This window comes from Petromyzon marinus, chromosome 24 (genome assembly GCF_048934315.1).
Source record: "Petromyzon marinus isolate PM22_M1 ecotype Great Lakes invasive population chromosome 24, UKy_Petmar_22M1.pri1.0, whole genome shotgun sequence".
Taxonomy (NCBI): Eukaryota; Metazoa; Chordata; class Hyperoartia; order Petromyzontiformes; family Petromyzontidae; genus Petromyzon; species Petromyzon marinus.
Genome location: NC_133690.1, coordinates 13,437,514 through 13,457,689, shown reverse-complemented (window position 1 = coordinate 13,457,689; position 20,176 = coordinate 13,437,514). Strand labels below are relative to the sequence as shown.

The 20,176-nt window shown below is 43.6% G+C and overlaps 1 protein-coding gene across 6 annotated transcripts in view; it reads left to right on the top strand.

Moving 5' to 3' along the window:
* Positions 1-15,318, top strand: part of LOC116945563 (alpha-1,3-mannosyl-glycoprotein 4-beta-N-acetylglucosaminyltransferase C-like) — a 60,293-nt gene extending 44,975 nt beyond the window's left edge. For 5 of the 6 annotated variants that reach the window (XM_076069425.1, XM_076069423.1, XM_032959986.2 and 2 more), the window contains 3 exons: positions 1,167-1,377; positions 12,117-12,264; positions 12,862-15,318. In XM_076069425.1, coding sequence (XP_075925540.1) covers positions 1,252-1,377; positions 12,117-12,264; positions 12,862-14,012 — 1,425 coding nt within the window. In that variant the 5' untranslated portion in view covers positions 1,167-1,251 and the 3' untranslated portion in view covers positions 14,013-15,318. Of the gene's footprint in view, positions 1-329; positions 489-1,166; positions 1,378-12,116; positions 12,265-12,861 lie in introns of those variants that run through there. The other variant, XM_032959987.2, reaches the window with a different exon arrangement.
* Positions 15,319-20,176: the final 4,858 nt, after the last annotated feature.

The following is a 20,176-nucleotide window of genomic DNA, read 5'->3' as shown; positions in this document are numbered from 1 at the left end:
GAGAGCCAATTAATGCGAAAAATGGGAATATTTTGGCCACTCGTTAGTAGTAAATCATAGGCCGTTGACTCTGCATTGGCTTAACAAATTGAAAATATAAACTGTGGACCAAGCCAGGGTTTATGCTTTTTTAGCCCCAAACATGCTTGTGCCATTACAGATTACAGTTTAATCCTGTCAAATAATAACGATTGTAAATAGTGTGCTTTTAATGCTATTCATAAGAAGCAAGTGCCAAATGGTAACACGTGCAAATGTGCACTACATTTTACAAAAACAAAGACAAAGATTTCCTCCCCCCCCCCCCCCCCCGTGTGTGGCCTACGCAGGCTGTTGTTGGGGCAAGTGCTGTTACAGCGAGCCACTTACAAAGGCCGGAATTGTACACAAGGATGTGGTGTGGAGATCATGCCCGGCTGCCTTTGTCTTCCCAGTGTTGATGTTCACACACACTCCGCACCTCCGACGAGCACGGTTGGCTGCGTACGGTGCGAAAGAAGTGCAATATACGTACACACATACATACCGCATCGGGTTAGCTTTTAGGCAAAATTGAAATCAATTGATTTGTTTAAAAGCCTAAACATTTTGAAACAATACTTTAATAATAATGTTAACATTTCCCAACTTGATTTGAGTCCCAGTTATTTCTTAACAAATGAGAGCATTACCCTCAAATGGTCTCATACCCGGTTTAAATATAGGACACAGAATCGATAATCTCATTCGACATAATGACTTTATACGTTTGGCGCTATTATCATAATTATCATTGTTACGTAAATCAATCGATACCAGTTTCACCGTGAGGTTTTTGCAGCCCCATATATATATTTTTTTATATATACGAACCAATGCCAGCAATTCACCCCGAAATTGATATTATGCTCAAAAGAGCTCATTTGACAGACAGGTGGAGTAACAGCTGGTGATGAATGACCACATTTCGCATCTCCCCATTGCTTTTTGGCATTTGAAAAAAAAAACAACAATGCTCCTCTTTCTGCACCACCCACTTCGCCTCCCCATCCAGATTGGCAGGAATACGGAGCCAGTCGATTTTTGGCGGGGGGTTTGTTTTTCTGCGCCCGCTCGCGAACCGATGTTTCTTCCGCGTACCCCACGCTCCGCACGGCTGCTCGCTCACGGACACCTCCGTTGGGCAGGATGTGCGGCGCTGTGACGGGACGGCTCGCCCCGCGGTGAGCGCCGCTCTTGGGAGGGCGGCGAGGAGGCGATCGCGCCCGACAGATGGAGGCCATGCGCTGCTCTCGGAAGCGGGTGCGCACGCAGTTCGGAGTGGGCCTCGTCACCTGTGTGCTGTCCACGCTGCTGCTCCTCTTCCTTATCGACGAGGAGCTCTCGGGGTTTGGCGAGGTGAGTGTGACATTCCTGGTTGGGGTTTTTTTGTTTTTTTTCTTTCTCTCTTTTCCGTTTGAATATCATCGTTCCCATTGTCACCATCAGCCATGATCTCGGTCCGCTGCTGGATTAAGGCCTCCCCAAGCCATCGCCACTTCTCTGCGGCTCTACGGTATATCAATCGGCCGTGCACCGTCGCGCGAGCCGACGTAATGTTTTGGTGGATGTCCACTCAGAAGTATTTCATTCCTTGGCATGTCATTCTGTCACTGTTCGTTACCATCGGTAGTAATCTCTTGGAGCGATATGTCCTGCCCCCAAGCCTGCTTAGTTTTTATTTTAACCGTCAATGGTTTCTGGTTTGTGTTTGTCCCCTGATCCATGTATGCCTACTTTTTTCTGTCTCTCAATGCAATTCCAAAAATGCAGATTTCCACGCTTTCTTTGCACTACAGTAAAACCTTGGATTGCGAGTAACTTGGTCTGCGAGTGTTTTGCAAGACGAGCAAAAATTTTAAGTAAATATTAATTTGATAAACGAGCGAGGGTCTTGCAATACGAGTAGTACGTATACGCTTTGTCTGCCGAGCGTCACGTGATCACAACTGATATACGAGTGCTTTGATATACGAGTGCTTTGGATTACAAACACGTTTCCGGAACAAATTATGCTCGCAATCCAAGGTTTTACTGTATTAAAAAAATTATCCCAATTGTTCGGTACTGACCATGCTTTTAAACCATGTCATTGCAGTTAAGTACCAACTGATTAAAAACACAAATCATCATTGTCACCGGTTTATTATTTATAAGCGTTATCAGTAATTGGTGCAATCATCTAAATTGCATTCAGCAATACAAATTTCGTTGAGATTTAACCGAATGAAGTACTCAATACCTTTGCATTTGTTGCTAATGCAGTGCATGGCATTCCACAACACGGATGAAACATGTGATCAATCGTACGCAGAAGATGCGACACATTTCAAAGAAGCTCAGTCAACCTGATGATCGTCCTGTCTCATTTGGCTAGGGGCATCAATCGGCCAGTGGCATATGGGAAGGTATGAATGGCTAAAGAAGGTTTTGAAATTGCTTTCGAGTGTAGACATTCTCGTATATATTTTATTCATGAAGGAAAACTATTCTAAAGTTCTGAAGTTGCAACAAAGCATTCTCTCTCCATTTTCTTGAATTGGAAGGAACTTCCAAAAAAGCAAATGTACGTGCAAAATGCGCATAAGTTTTTACCGATAATTTGTCTCTCAATTGATCTGTTATTCAGTTATATGTTTACAACATTCGACTCGACGTTCTAGTGTCATATACCAATTGTCAGCAAAGAAGGGCATTCGTATCGGTTACATTTACGATGCAAAAAAGTGCTAAAGGTCACAAATGTTGTATGATAATGAAACGAATAATAATAATAATACAGTATTCTTAGCTCATTTCGGTAAAGTCACGTTGAAGGGAAACAATAAAATAATAAAATATATAAACAATAAAAAAATCTCACGACGTTTCGACCATAACACAAACGGTCGTCATCAGGTGTGTCGGTTCGCATAAATGTATTTATTTATAAACGGTGTATTTATTTATAAAGAACGTCAGCGCCACGCGCAGCGATTTGGCAGTTTATTTAGAAGGACTAGTCCATCTATGTTCTGAAAAGAGGAGGGGGGAGACGAAAAATTAATGTATGCTGTCTGATTGCTAAGCCAGAATCCATCTTCTCGGTTGAAATTGTCTCGATGTTTGTATATGTGGATAGCCTCATGAACGAATCTCTCATGGTAGCCAGATGGCTTACAAAGAACCTCTGTCTTGGAAAAGTCAATGCCATGTGAGCCTACTGAATTATAACAATGATCTGCCACGGCCGAGGTGTTGGTCCTACCATGTTTAAGGTCTGCTTTGTGTTCACGAATGCGGTCTGAGACATGGCGTTTGGTTTCTCCAATGTAACTACTACCACAGAGGCAACTTAGTTTGTGGACACCAGGGTACTGTATGTCCGGAATCACATCTTTTACAGACGGAACCAGATCACGGAGTTTATGTAATGTGTTGAAACGGACCTGGATCTTATTCAAGATTTTGGAGATCTTTTTTGTGATCCCCGCAATGTAGGGTAAAGTGATGGTTTTGAAAGGCTCCTCAAGAGGGTCCTTCTTCATGGTTTGAGTGATAGCTTTGCAGATTGTATAGTCAGAGTAACCATTAGCCTTAAGAGCTTGGTGTACGTGCTTGAGTTCACTGCCTATGTGTTCCTGGTCGGATATGCATTGGGCTCTATGATACAGAGTCTTGATGAGAGAATTCTTCTGTGACGGATGATGGTGGGAATCCGGTTTCAGATAAGCATCCGTTTGGGTAGCTTTCCTGTAGACAGAGTGGCTCATTGAACCATCAGGTCTCTTTTTAATTAGGACATCCAAAAAAGGTAGCTTGCCATCTTTTTCGACTTCCATGGTAAATCTGATGGCTAATGGTTACTCCGACTATACAATCCGCAAAGCTATCACTCAAACCATGAAGAAGGACCCTCTTGAGGAGCATTTCAAAACCATCACTTTACCATACATTGCGGGGATCACAAAAAAGATCTCCAAAATCTTGAATAAACACAAGATCCAGGTCCGTTTCAACACATTACATAAAATCCGTGATCTGGTTCCGTCTGTAAAAGATGTGATTCCGGACATACAGTACCCTGGTGTCTACAAACTAAGTTGCCTCTGTGGTAGTAGTTACATTGGAGAAACCAAACGCCATGTCTCGGACCGCATTCGTGAACACAAAGCAGACCTTAAACACGGTAGGACCAACACCTCGGCCGTGGCAGATCATTGTTATAATTCAGTAGGCTCACATGACATTGACTTTTCCAAGACAGAGGTTCTTTGTAAGCCATCTGGCTACCATGAGAGATTCGTTCATGAGGCTATCCACATATACAAGCATAGAGACAATTTCAACCGAGAAGATGGATTATGGCTTAGCAATCATTGGAAAGATTTGATTAACCATTTCAGGTCTTAATTGATTGTTCATGCTTACAGTGGCTTTCAGGCAGCATACATTAATTTTTCGTCTCCCCCCTCCTCTTTTCAGAACATAGATGGACTAGTCCTTCTAAATAAACTGCCAAATCGCTGCACGTGGCACTGACGTTTTTTATAAATAAATACACCGTTTAAAAATAAATTAATGCAAACCGACACACCTGATGACGACCGTTTGTGTTATGGTCGAAACGTCGTGAGAATTTGTATTGGTTTATATATATTTTATTATTTTATTGCTTCCCTTCAACGTGACTTTACCGAAAGAGCTAAGAATATGAATTACTGCAGTCACGAAAGCTTTAAATCAAAATAATACAGTAATACAATCATAATTTACAGTGCCTTGTCAATCCACTGTTGGATGAAGGCCTCTCCGTGCCGTTTGGGTCAATGGGATTATTTTTTGTGGGTTTTGGTGAAGGGAGGGAGTTAGCCCAGGACTGGTTCGACTTTCACTCACCACTGACATTAAGCCGTGGCAGGGAATCGAATGCAGGTGGGTGGGACCATTAACACATTGCACTAACCACCGCCACCACCACTCCACCAGCAAGTGTTGAATATCTGAAGGATATTTAAATAGTGCGTGCGCTTATATCACAAGTCTAGTAATGATACACTGAGAAATGAATATTAAATTACACGTATAAAATTCACAATTTCATCTTAAATCTAGACTCAATAACATTTATTTTCTGGCTTTGCAAAAGCATAATATTTAAATCACGATGTTTCGATCGCAACACAAGCGATCGTCTTCAGGTGAAACAATACAGCAGGCAGACTGCTGAGGCAGGATGAAATGTCGCGAGAGAGCTTCTGCAGACAAAGGTTATATAGGTTTGAGGTGGGTACAACCCATGGGTAAGTGGGCGGGGCTAGAGATGGCATTTGCAAGTGAATGTAAGATCGCAGAGCTAGGCATGCCTCGGTAATCCGAGGGGGGAGAGGGGAGGGGGATGGGCTGCCCTAACGGGCGAGAGGGTGGGGGTGAAATTCACAGATGGAACAAGGTGAGAGACAAAGAAAAAAGATCAAATTTAGCAAAATTTAGAAATGTAATGCAACTCAGAGGGTCGGCCAACAAAATAGTTAACACTTTACCTGGTTGATCAACGTCCTTCCAAAAATTGCAAAACAAAATTAATCCATCTTCTCGGTTGATGTCGTATCTATTAGTTATTTTTCTATCTACGTGACTTTACCGAATGAACCAAAGAGTATTAATTCTTGCATCCACGAAAGCTTAAGATCAAGATAATTATATGTATCTTTCTCTATCTTGCCAATATATGTCTTGACATGTATATATACACTTTTTTAAGTTAAAGGTGCAGCCCTGAAATGGCGTGATCATGCCACCGCTGGTGGGAGGGCCTCCTCTATAGATCCCCTCGAGAGCGTAATTGGCCAAACGTCTTAGAAGAAATGGGAGTACCCACACTTTATCCCACCACACACAACCTGCCAATCGACTAACTGCGATGTAACCATCGGGTGTACAGAAATGTAAGAAACTTGCACATTACTTTAAACTACCACGGCGGGAAATCGAACCGGCGATGTCTGGATTGCAAGCCCAGTGCGCTAACCATTACACCACGGCAACTTCCCATTTATAAGTGCCCGCTTTAAGAATAAGGTCACTTGCCAACGCTGATAGGATAGTGCAGGGGAATAAAACAACAGCCCAGCCACCCTGATTGACACTTAATTGAGGCAATAGGTGAGTAAGTAGTGCATTTCTCACATTGCGATTGATTTGGAATGACTCCAGCCTCCGCCACTGTCACGTAATCAGTCTGTTCACCATCCCGCGAACGCATGTCGTGCTCACCTATCGTAACATGTAATTGTCACTCAGGCCAGTAGCCGCTGGTGCTGTGCACGCCTGCGATAAAGCCGGAGACATATCACACACGCAGTATGCCCGCCATGAATTATGTGTGAGTGTCTCGACGCAACAAAACACGTGTAAGGATAAATTGCGATGTCGCAAAAGGAGTTCATTACATACTCTTTGGGTCTTTCGGTAAAGTCACGTAGATAGAAAATAAATAAATAAATAAAATTCACGACGTTTCGAGTGCAACACAAGCAATCGTCTTCAGGTGAAAAAAATTATCCTGCCTCAGCAGTTCGCCTGCTGTATTTTTTCACCTGAAGACGATTGCTTGTGTTGCACTCGAAACGTCGTGATTTTTTTTCTATCCACGTGATTTTACCGAAAGACCCAAAGAGTGTGAATTCCTGCAGTCACGAAAGCTTTAAGTCAAAGTTCATTACAGTCGCGTTTATTAACGGGGCAACGCCGCGCGTTCTGATGCTCCCAAATAGTTTAACAAAGTGAGTCGAGGTGCAACGTATCATTTGCAGTTAATGGCCCTGCCCTGATCTGGAGCGCTTGTGCGTTTCACCTCCACCGACGAAGTTCAGCGGCACAAGCTCCTAACGGACGCTCCCCCGATGTTGCATTACGAGCGCGAGATCAAACTGTGCGGTACCTTAATTACTTGTGGACATTGAAGCTCCCACAACTCTCCGGGCGAGAGCCGCCCGTTGTGCCCGGTGTCACGGCCAAAATTAACCGCCGTCAATAAATGTGCGACATCACTGGCGCAATGAGAAGCCTCATTGTAAACGGGCAGCACGTACGCCGCCTCCTGCCACCAAGAAATAATAAAAAAAAAAGCTATTATATTTCTATTTATGATCATGATAATAATGCTAAAACAACCAGCTGTCGACAACTAGCGTCAGAACAATTGCTGGCGCTCGCTCGCAGGAAGGTCGTAGGTTCAATCTGTGATGACCGCATGAGATCTGTTTAAACTTGTGGGCCAGAATAGTGAAGGTGCAACCCCGAAATTGTTTGTTCCTGCCACTGCTGAAGAAGGGCGTCCACTCGTGGAAAACTCTGGAGAGCCCCTTGTAGAGGACATTTAGCCCACTCGTCAACATTGGCCAGACATATTGGTCGAGGTTGAAATACCCACACTTTACCCAACCACACGCGACCTTCCGGTCAACTAAACTGCTGGTGTACCGATTTATACTGCCGGGTAGGCAGAGACCAGGGGGATTTAAGAATCATGCCCATATTTTTTTAACTGCCACACTGGGAGATTGAACCGGAGACCTATGGTTTGTCCATTGTGCGAACCGTTACACCACGGTAGCATCTGGGCTGATTATTGGCTATGTGAAACTCCCATTTGGAACGAATGGTAGGTGACTTACTATGGCGATTATAAGTATGACTCATATTAAGGCTCATCAATCTATCCCATCCGTGGACAATTTATGTGAGCACCTACCCCAGGCCGTGTCAAGTAAAAAAAATAAAAGTAGTTTCTGTTCAAAGTTTAATCTCAAATAGGTAGGAAGTCATCTACAGTTTACAGCCCTGAGCGAGTGATTAAAAATAATCCAAATTTATTTTGTGAGAATGAGTAAATCCACAGGACAATCACTGCAGACTTTCCACAAAGTGGGTACGCATTTTATTGACCCTGAAGGCATGAAGGGCTGAGCTCCCGACCAATTGCAAGTCGCCTGCTCTAGACACTGTAATTCCATCATGTTCCGAGGTAAAGGTACAGCCATTGCTGGTCGAAGGGCACCACCCCCCCCCCCCTCTAGAGAGCACTTGGCCTACTTTTCCACACTGGTCAGACATCTTCGAAGAGGTAGGAGTACCCACACTTTACCCCACCACCAATCAACCTGCTGCTAGTCGACTGTGGTGTGGTGTGAGCCACTTTTAGTAGCCCTTGCCGGACAGGCGACCTCTGGGCTGGTAAGTCCAGCATGTGATCCGTTACACACCACGGCAGCATGGGTATAATGGGATTTTGTAAAATCATTCAAGAAAACTGGTGGCTGATAAAGGCGGGCAAAGTAATCCGTTTAATGTGTCGTAAACCCTAATGAACATGTCATCAGGAAGACTTTGACAGTTTTCATGACCTATTTGGAATTCAAAAGAAAAAAAGATATATCTAATTTGCATGATTGGCTTCATTGAAATGGAATAGAAATTGTTTGTAATGAATATCCTGCAAGGTCATTGTAACCCGATTATGATTTATGGGATTGTTCAAACTAATTATATAATGAAATATATTAAGGCACATGCTATGGGTGTGTTAACATGTGCTTTGAGCCTTTGAGCAATAGATAGTCAACCATCTTCAGCGTATCTTTATAGTCAAATACAATGTAGCACGCTGCCACACAAAGACAAAGATGCCCATATTGCCTAACCAGACTGTTTTAGTCAAGTGCTGTTCGCGAGCACCTATTAAGGTTGAGACGGCGGTGTGCCCAGACAATGCCTAGCCACCTTTGTCTTCCTAGTGTTGATGTTTACACATGACACCAAGTGATGGCAGGACTGGTTCAGATATCACTCGCCACTGATGTTAGCCGGGGCCAGGAATCAAACTCAGGTGGTCAGGTTCATAGCACAGTGTGCTAACTAATGTGCCACTGCTCCACCCCCTGTGATTGGATATTGCAGATGATCAATTAATTGTTTACTCTGAACTCGGTGTTCAACATTCTACATGGCAAATATTGCAATCCTCAATTCTTTATAGGAATTCTTAATTATTATACAGCGAAAGGGACCCGACTTACGGAAATCCAACTTTACGGAAATGCTCCCAAAAAGCATGTAAAAAAGAATGCAATATGCGGACATTTTTTTGCGTTAATTGCGTAAGCACAAACGTTGCAGCTCGCTGAGGTTGTGGCCGAATACCGCCTTCACCGAGCCTAAGGCTCAAGGTAAATGGATTTTTTTGTAGCGTACGTAATTAGTTTCCTTTTGTATGATACAGTACTGAGAGAAAACGAACTAGTAATCGGGTAGGGGAGGCACAACTATATCTGGCTATGGGATTTTATCTTGATTTGGGGGGGGGGGGGAGATTGTTCAGGGTTACAGATCTTTCTGGGGAACCGAACCCTTTTGTAACCCGGGGACTGCATGCATTGATTCACACAATACAATGCTGGTCTTCTGTCTGGGCTGTTGAAGTCATGCACTTAGGTTAACTTGCCAACGTGGCAGCAGAGTCGTTAGTGCACTTGCCACGAACCGGCTCTACCTGAGTTTGATTCCTAGCCTCAGCTAACACCAGTGGCAAACCGGTGCTGGGCCACTCCCCCTTCAACCCACACAGATCAGCATGGTGAAGTATGGTCTTACAACCCTATATTACTGACACAGCATGGTGAGGCCTTCATATAGTTGTGGATTAACAATGAGCTGTAAATTACTTTATTATTAGTAGCAGTAGTAAATTTTACGTGGATTATTACATTGCAGGATCATGAGAAATAGTATCAACTCGAGGGTTCTTCATCCAGCAGTGGATTTATCATAGCTGATGATGAATGCCCAAATGAATAGCACATGAATTGTTACTTGAGGGTATACAGTATATGTAATTGTTTTATAAAGATTTCCCATGCCAAAAAATAACACCATTATCTGCCTTAAATTCCCTATAACTGTGCCGTGTAATGGTTTGTTGATTTGGGTGAAACGAACATGAATAGCTTTAAAAGCTAAGATATTTTTCTTCTATCCTTCAAGAGGGAAATAAACTTCCGATTACAGTGATAACCCAGGCTTCTCTTTCATTAACCTTAAGAATAGCCCTTAGACTCGTCCTGACCCGAGTTTAGACCTTCAGATATTGGGGTTGTTGCAAAGTCAATTGACCATTCTTTGCTCCCTGCTGCTTTTCACCCCAATCATATAACACTGACATTTTATATATATATAAATATTTCTTATATCGTGGTTGCGTGGATTTTTCTCCAGGGTCCTCCGGTTTCTCCCCTCCACATTTATAAACAACTTCACGCGTTTGGAGTGTTTGGCTGCTTTACATTTCCACAAGATACAGTGAGGGAAAAAAGTATTTGATCCCCTGCTGATTTTGTACGTTTGCCCACTTACAAAGAAATGATCAGTCTATAATTTTAATGGTAGGTTTATTTGAACAGTGAGAGACAGAATAACAACAAAATCCAGAAAAACGCATGTCAAAAATGTTATAAATTGATTTGCATTTTAATGAGGGAAATAAGTATTTGACCCCCTCTCAATCAGAACTATTTCTGGGTCCCAGGTGTATTTTATACAGGTAACGAGCTGAGATTAGGAGCACACTCTTAAAGGGAGTGCTCCTAATGTCAGCATGTTACCTGTATAAAAGACACCTGTCCACAGAAGCAATCAATCAATCAGATTCCAAACTCTCCACCATGGCCAAGACCAAAGAGCTCTCCAAGGATGTCAGGGACAAGATTGTAGATCTACACAAGGCAGGAATGGGCTACAAGACCATTGCTAAGCAGCTTGGTGAGAAGGTGACAACAGTTGGTGCGATTATTCGCAAATGGAAGAAACACAAAATAACTGTCAATCTCCCTCGGCCTGGGGCTCCATGCAAGATCTCACCTCGTGGAGTTGCAATGGTCATGAGAATGGTGAGGAATCAGCCCAGAACTACACGGGAGGATCTTGTCAATGATCTCAAGGCAGCTGGGACCATAGTCACCAAGAAAACAATTGGTAACACACTACGCCGTGAAGGACTGAAATCCTGCAGCACCCGCAAGGTTCCCCTGCTCAAGAAAGCGCATACACATGCCCGTCTGAAGTTTGCCAATGAACATCTGAATGAATTCAGAGGACAACTGGGTGAAAGTGTTGTGGTCAGATGAGACCAAAATGAAGCTCTTTGGTATCAACTCAACTCGCCGTGTTTGGAGGAGGAATGCTGCCTATGACCCCAAGAACACCATCCCCACCGTCAAAAATTGAGGGGGTGTTTTTCTGCTAAGGGGACAGGACAACTTCACCGCATCAAAGGGACGATGGACGGGGCCATGTACCGTCAAATCTTGGATAAGAACCTCCTTCCCTCAGCCAGGGCATTGAAAATGGGTCGTGGATGGGTAGTCCAGCATGACAATGACCCAAAACACACGGCCAAGGCAACAAAGGAGTGGCTCAAGAAGAAGCACATTAAGGTCCTGGAGTGGCCTAGCCAGTCTCCAGACCTTAATCCCATAGAAAATCTGTGGAGGGAGCTGAAGGTTCGAGTTGCCAAATGTCAGCCTCGAAACATTAATGACTTGGAGAAGATCTGCAAAGAGGAGTGGGACAAAATCCCGTCTGAGATGTGTGCAAACCTGGTGGCCAACTACAAGAAACGTCTGACCTCTGTGATTGCCAACAAGGGTTTTGCCACCAAGTACTAAGTCATGTTTTGCAGAGGGGTCAAATACTTATTTTCCTCATTAAAATGCCAATCAATTGATAACATTTTTGACATGCGTTTTTCTGGATTTTTTTGTTGTCATTCTGTCTCTCACTGTTCAAATAAACCTACCAATAAAAATATAGACTGATCATTTCGTTGTCAGTGGGCAAACGTGCAAAATCAGCAGGGGATCAAATACTTTTTTCCCTCACTGTAAGCCACTTCATTGAGCTATCATTTGTGGTCAGGTCGCTTCTAAAAAAAAGAGCTTTTCAGCTCAGTGGGCTTTACCTGGTGAAGCATAAACATAGTTTAGACAATAGTTTAGTTTCATAGTTTGAAGAATAAAACGATGATGGTGACAATGTGTGTATTTTTATTCATGTCCCTTTAGAATGAAGAGCAAAGAATCGCAAAAGAGGTTCTTCTGAAACAGCTCTACTCCGAGAAGAATGAACTGTCCTTCAGAAATCTTTCAGACATCGGCTCCCTTCTGAACATAACGTACTACCACCTCGCTGGTTATCCTTCAAATAAGAAAAGTAAGACGGTTAATGTTACAAAGTGGTTGACGCTGCTTGAGATTTATTTGAGTTTTAAAACAATGTCAGCGGTTCTTACTGGGCCCACGTAAACACACCGTATGTCTTTTTTAATATTGTATATAAATATGTTGTATTTGTTTACCTTGAGTGAATTTTACGATCACCGCACACTAAGAAATGAATGAGGCCGTTTGACAGTTTAAAATCTGACTGTGGTAACATGAATCACCATGCGTGTAATGTCTACTTTGCTGCTCACGTTTGATTTTGTGCTCGGGCGGGACTTTGCGAGTGGGCCGGTGGTAAATTCTCCTGCACCAAGGCATCTCAATGTATTACTCAGCTCAAACGATGCGAACAATCATTGATTCTCAAAATATGTGTGACTTTCTTGCGCAATGGCCGTTTTTCATTGCAGTGAAGAAGGCCATTTCCTGAAGAATGGACAATGTACCGCAACGTCACCTATTTATATAACTTTTCCTCTCTCGAGCAGTGTCATTGACGAATATGTCGAGATTTATTTACGCTTTTGCGCCACTGTCGAGGAAGTATGACTATTATTTTTTCGTTCGATTCGATTCGTTGTCGCAGAGTACCTGACGATCGGCATCTCGTCGGTGAAGAGGGCGAGGGGCAACTACCTGCTGCAGACGCTCAAGTCGATCTTCGAGCAGTCGAGCGACGAGGAGCTCGCGGACATGGTGATCGTCGTGCACCTCGCCGACTTCGACACGGAGTGGTGCGAGGGCACGGCGCGCGCCGTCGCCCGCAAGTTCTCGCAGCACGTCATGCGGGGCCGCCTGGTGGTCATCCACGCCCCGCGGCACACCTACCCGCCGCTGCAGGGCCTCAAGAGGAACTTCGACGACCCCGACGATAGGGTGACCTTCCGCTCCAAGCAGAACGTCGACTACGCCTTCCTCACCAACTTCTGCGCTAACCTGTCGGAGAACTACCTGATGCTGGAGGACGACGTGGCGTGCTCGCGCAACTTCCTTACCTACGTGCGCAAGTTCGTGTCCTCGCTCGAGGGCCAGCCCTGGGCCACGCTCGAGTTCTCCAAGCTGGGCTACATCGGCAAGCTGTACCGCTCGTGCGACCTGCCCCGCCTCGCCCGCTTCCTGCTCATGTTCTACCAGGAGATGCCGTGCGACTGGCTCCTCAACCACTTCCGCACGCTGTTGGCGCAGGGCGACGCCATCCGCTTCAAGCCGTCGCTCTTCCAGCACATGGGGTACTACTCGTCCTTCCGGGGCACGGCCAACAAGCTCAAGGACGACGACTTCGAGGACGAGCCGTCCGACGTGCCCGACAACCCGCCCGCCCTCCTCAGGACCAACATCGAGGTGTTCGAGGCCTACCACCCGTACAAGGCCTACGGCCTGGGCGGCGAGTACTTCTGGGGGAAGGCGCCGAGCGCCGGCAAGTTCTTCCTGCTCGTCTTCAAGAAGGCGGCGAAGATCGAGAGGATCAAGGTGCGCACGGGAACGGAGGACAGGAAAGGGGACGTGCTACGTCACGCCGCGCTGGCCGTGGGGGACGGCCTGAAGCCCACGTCCACGGGGAGAGACTGCAGCAACTACGTGCCACTCGGGGAGTTCGCCGACGGGCAATTTGACTCCATAGACGTGTTGAAAATGGCCCCTTTCGAAATCACATGCCTGCGCATCAATGTTCTTAGCGAGCAGTCGGATTGGGTCATCATAAGAAACATAGGCGTGTGGACAGCGCAGACTCCGTAGACGCCCCGAAGCAACCAAATGCAAAGCACAACTTGCAAAGATGTTCTCCTCTCAAGCCAAATTTGTAAAAAGTAAAAATTTTACTCGGGTTCAGAAGCATAGAATAAATTGTCAGCAGGGCAGCGTTTGCGGGCTTACCGGCAGCCGCTTCTTTAATGCCAGCTTTCGTCCAACTCCCTTCCTGCAGCAGGAAGCCTGCCCTTTGCATTTGTTATCTGTTGTGCTTCTGGATGTACACACCACTTTTGCTGTGGAATGGAATTTTAGGGAGGATGTTACGCCTTGAAGCAGTTAGCCGTTTAGCTGTTTTAGCTCGCAGGAAAACGTAAGCTCTTCGTCGACGTGAAAGGACTGCAGTCGTTTTGCCTCCCTCGTAAAAATCACTTTTTACCTTTTATACGTGCATTGGTACTAGTCTTTATATGCTACCAGCCGCGTGACGTTTTCACTAAATAAATACAAATCACCGTGTATAGACGCTTGTGTTTGCCGATGTAAATTATTTGATGAATAATGAGCTTGTATGCTGTGTTTCACAGAGCACTCTTACGTGACTTGAGGTGGGGCCATGTTTCCTCTCGGTGTCCATGCGGAGTTGTGACTCGCTCCTAGTGAAACATTTATAAATAACAAGCAATTTTTTTGTTGTTGAAACGATGCCCACTCTCTGCAGTACCAAGTTGTGATGGGAAAATGAATCGGGCTGGATTTTCCAACGGGCCCAATGTTGTGGTTGTCCAGCAAAGTGTGCACGAAATTGTCTAGAAAACTCTCGATAGAAGGTTAATCCCCAGTGCACAAAACAGTTGACATAATCTCAGTGGAAAAATCCAGACTGACTCATTTTTGTCCCGTTCATGCAGGCAAACATTGTGGTTTTAATTGAATCTTGGACCTGGTTTCTCTTAGCCTGCATTTGTTCTGAAGCAGAAACTCCAACCCCTAATATTTGCAGAAGTGCACAAGCTAGTTTTTAATTTGCAACTTGAAGATACATGTTTCTTTCTTAATTGATTGCAATTATTTATTATTGTGCTGTGACTAAAGTGATGTGACTAATGAAAACATTGTGGTTAGACCTGAGTAAACTCACTCTCGACGCATGTTTTATTCCCTACTCGGTATCATTTTACAGATAAGGTCTACAAGGAACATCCTTGCGTCGTTATTTTTGCCAACGAAATTGCCTCCGTGGACCCACTGTACCGCGGAGTGACTTTCACTGCTGCGGAAATATTCATATTTCCATCACTCTTCATTGACACATGGATAACGCTGCTTTAATAAAGAGAATAGGAAACACTGATTTGCCCGTTTCAATGGAAGCGTTTTCTCTCCCCCCCCCCTCCCCCCGTTTGCTGGCATCCCAAACACACTGAATTTTCAGATCGCGTATTGATCAGCCTTCAAGGTGTGTGGATTTGTAACATCTGCTGTGTAGTGGTGCAACTAATTGCACTAGCCCAAGTGAATGTGAATGAAGGAGTGTGCTTAAATTTATATTGCTGCCGTTACAAAGGTTGATCTATCCAAACTAAACCCTTGACCCATCCCATGAAAATTGTAAACGTCTAATTGTTTAACTGCTTGTTTATTCCCCCACGGTGGACCGTGACGTCTGATTAGAAAAAAAATGGGGCTTTTAATTTTGTTCATATTTTTTTTAGGGCAGCAGCAATCTGCACAGACAATGCACAGCCGTTTTCGCCCTGGCCACCATGAGGCTTAATTTGAATACACATAATGTAAATGATAAGCAGGGCTGTGTGTGTGCGGTAGATTTGGGGATTGGAAAAAAAAGATTAAAGATGCCACACGTTACTATATAAAGACACACGGGGGCCTTTTGGTAGCTCGCCCATATGCATGTGAGCCATTGAGTTGCCAAACGCATGTCATTCCTTTTAAATCTGATTACGCTAAATCCTAGCTTCATGGCTGTTATCTATAAGGAGACATACCCTATTACAATTGGCTTCAAACATGCAGCAGCATTCATGTGTGTGCAGCTTACTGCATTAAATTAGCTACAAACTCTCATCGCACCTGAGTAAAAGACTCATTTTTATAACGTTGGTTATGGGTGCAGCCCTGCACTATTACACCACTGCTGGCAGAAGGGTCTCTGTTCAGGGAGAGCTCCAGACAGCTCCTCTACAGAGGATATTATGCCTCCTCTTCCACGTTGGACAGTATTTTTTTTTTATTACTCCAAATCAAGTTTATTTTTTTATTGTTAATTACAAATATTTTTTCCAGGATACATATTCTATGGGTCTTTCGGTAAAGCCACGTAGATAGAAAAATAATTAACAAAAAATATCAGGACGTTTCGATCGCAACACAAACAATCGTCTTATCTCATCCGAAAACACAAGCAATCGTCTTCAGGTGAGAGAAGTCACGAAAGCTCTAAGTCAAGATTTTTCCAGGATAATCCCCTGAGATGGAACATCTCATTTAAAATATTGAGAACAGTGACTCTTAACCTGGGGTGCATGCACCTCCTGGGAGTGCGAGATGTCCCTTTCTGGGGGTGCGAGACATGTCCAGATTTTTTTAGAAGGTAAATAATTGAAAACACAAATTAAGCATGGGCACGTAAGTACGAACACTTTGTTTCATCAAACCAATGTATGTATTAACATCCGTGTGGATTTAATTTCACGTGTTTTACGATTGAGAAACAAAGGGGGTGCAAGGCTTCAGTAAAGGTTAAGACCCACTATTTCCGAGGTTGTCAAGTGACACATAGACGTTTTGGAAAAGTTGGGAGTACCCACGCTTTACCCCACCACATCCGACATGCCGATTGACTGTGGTGTGCCCGTTTATATCGCTGGATGGACATAGGCGGTGGGGGAGGTGGGGGGTTTTAATAACTTGCCATCTATTTAAACTGACACACAGGGAAATGGAATCGAACCAGCGACCAAGTGCGGTGTGCTGGCCATTACATCATGGCAGCGTCCCATCGCAACTGGGACAGAGAGAAGGAAAATCGTTTTAGTATTTTCAATGACATTTAATCACATTTTACATTTAAAAAAAAATACACTTTGTAGAATGTTCTGCTGGCTGGCTCAGTTTTAGCAATTTCACTGACAGAGAACTTCTGAGATGTAATTAAAATGATCATGGAAGTTGCTAGCACACAAGATTTATTTCTGTAAATGTTGGTTGAAAAAAAATGGAGTTTAACAAATGAAAATGCGTAAACACGAGTTAATTTAAATCCACAGACATTTAGAACTCCTCATGGTTGACAAAATATATATGAAGCTGAGCATGTGCTAAGTGTGTAAGTAAGCCTATAAGTCGCCTTAGGCATTATGGAATTGTAATGACTTTATTACTTTCTTTAAAATTATAATCTCGTTCCGTCATTAAAGAGGAATAAATATTTGAATGTCTTTGACTTGGCATTGGAACAGCAAGATAATATGAGAATTAAGCAATTAACCTTATTTTTTATGTTTTATAGCAAAACACAGCTGGCGAAATAGGTTTTTCATTTTCTTTTTATTTGTGCTTATTAGCATTACAATTGCTCTCTTACTATCTCAGAACTGTACGTTTGTTAACGGGAATAATGTATTTTTGTGTCTCAGTAAATCTTATGCATCAACAAGTTCTGCTTATATTTTAAAAGCAACTCTGAAGAGATGACGAGGCATTCGTGAACAATTTCATTTAGTTGAATGTGTATGTGCATCGTTTAAATATCAATACATATTTACAGGACAGTGGCAATAAATCAATTGCCATTTTGTGCAAATTATGCTGTTCATTCAAAATACACTTAACTAACAGAGGGTGCAATAATTGGTTCGTAAGTATTGATTATTAGTGACAGATTAAATAAAATGTGCAAAATATTGGCAATATAAATTGAGTGCCACAAACTAGTCTCCATAACCTTGTGTGCACTTAAGCTACCTTTAGTAACAGATAGTCACGTATTTTGGCAAAATAAAGTCTTTGCACATCACAACTTTAAAAAGATCGCAGGTGTCGTGACAAGTGTGGAAGATTGCCGAAGTGATAACACGTGTGCCTCACGGAAATAAGTTCCCTGGGTTGGATTCCAGACTCGAGCGCCTTTATGCGTGGAGCTTCAATGTTCTCCCACTGTTTTGCATGAGTTTACTTCGGGTTCTTTCGTTTCCCCGGGAGGTAAATGAACCAAACACACGCCGTAACTGGCATGGGCCACATATCCCAATGCTGAATATTTGACCTCCAAATTGCTCGTTTGGAATTACACAGCAGTAAAATCGCCCCCCATACTCAGAAAACTTGGCAGGGCCCTCCCGAAAATAATCTTGAGACTTCGGTGAGGCTTTCCCGTTTAAACAAGAATAATGATAATATACAGTATGCTACATAGGTTAATCGCAAAAAAAAACCTGAATCACTACTCATGGCTCAGCTTATGCTTTGAGCACGTTAATGTTTAGTAAAATTCATGGCTGAGGTGAGGAAACCTCCTCCTGCCCACCCCCCAAAAAAATATTAGAAAGGTCATGGAATAAGGTGTGGCAATGTGTTAAAGTGCCAGCTTGGAGTTTTTTTAAGGAAATAAAGGCAAGGAAATAAAAGCAATTGCCTTGAATGGAATGTGTTTTTGTTACAGCCATTGTCAAAATTTAGCGGACTAAATTTGCAATTTCCATCACCACCGTGACCTCCGTGCCAATATCTCTGCCTTACTTGAGGCCCAGTGGCAAGTTATCGGGTCACTGCTGGCTGATCTGAGTTTTGAACAGTGTAATCCATTTAACTAGCTCAAGCACCCATCGGAATGTGTCATGAGCTGCACCAGTTTCAAGGGCCAGGCAAGCAACAAAGTGCCCTGCTACAAAGTTGCTTTGGTCTGTTACTTTCTTTGACTGGGGTTTAGAGCACCTAATCATTAAAATGTTGAATAACATGAAGGGATAGATAACACACGTGCACACCACAACGTAAAAAGTGCACAATCCCTCTGTCTGTGAACCACCTTCCTGACAATGCCTATCTCCCACCAATGGGTGACGTGACCTTGTTTACTGAGGGATGACGCAGCAAAAAGCAAACTTCAAGTCGATCATACCACGAGTCATGGTGTCTATCGCGAATTCTGCGCGAGCTCTCTCACCCCGTGTGCATGAGCAAAGACCAGCGACAAGCAACGCTTACTTTTTAGAAATTATATTAGAATAACCTTGCAGATGAATTGAAGAAAATAACGCAGCAGATCAGTTGGTTTGTGAGCTGTCATTGCAATGCAGAAACCTCTCTCGCCTCTCTCCGTGCTTTGAATAAGGGTCACTTTACTTGAGCGTAGCCTATGCTGTACTTTTCCTTTTTAAGGCCACAGCGTTGTTGACGAATGTTTTGAGTTTATTACTTGTGCTTGTGCACCACTTCCACCGCAGCAGCAGCAGCAGCATCACCCAATAATAATGTGTGGAGCGTCCGTTACCCCCTCAGCGTATATCCAACACACCATACCCCGGGGCCCCTTGAAACGAGATAATTATTATCTCACAACGCTGTACAAGACAACAACGATAACACAATACGAAGAACAAAAACATTGCCTCTCGAAAGACACAAAGCATGTAAAATAAACAAAGAGATATTTAGAAAAAAAAATACCCAGGTCTATTTCGCCTTTGGCATTGTTTTTGATAGTCATCTTGGTGCCAAGTAGTTGTTTTGACTTAAAACTTTCGTGGCTGCAGGAATTCATATTCTTGGTTCTTACGGTAAAGTCACGTAAATAGAAGAAAAAGAAAAACCAAGAATATAAGTAGTTGTTTTTAGTAACGAGGCACTCTCGCCTTCATCCTGGATGAAACAACGAAATGCTCATCGCGTGAAAACTAAATGTGCCGTTAAACCCGCCACCACCCGACACAGCCAATTAGTAAGGTTTGTCACATAAACAGAACATGGCAATTCGTTGCGAATAAAGCACACCGGTGTGTTGGAGAATAAACTCCTTTAAAATAAGTTTTTAAAAAACAACGATTTTATTCAACGGTTCGTTTAACTCGTGGTCGAGAAGTGCGTCAATGACGCCTGAGACACGTGGCGCCTGCTTCTTGTGCGAGCCGATTCCACAGTTTAGCGACTGCAGCGTTTTTGACCTAAACAAATATATGTAAATAATAAGG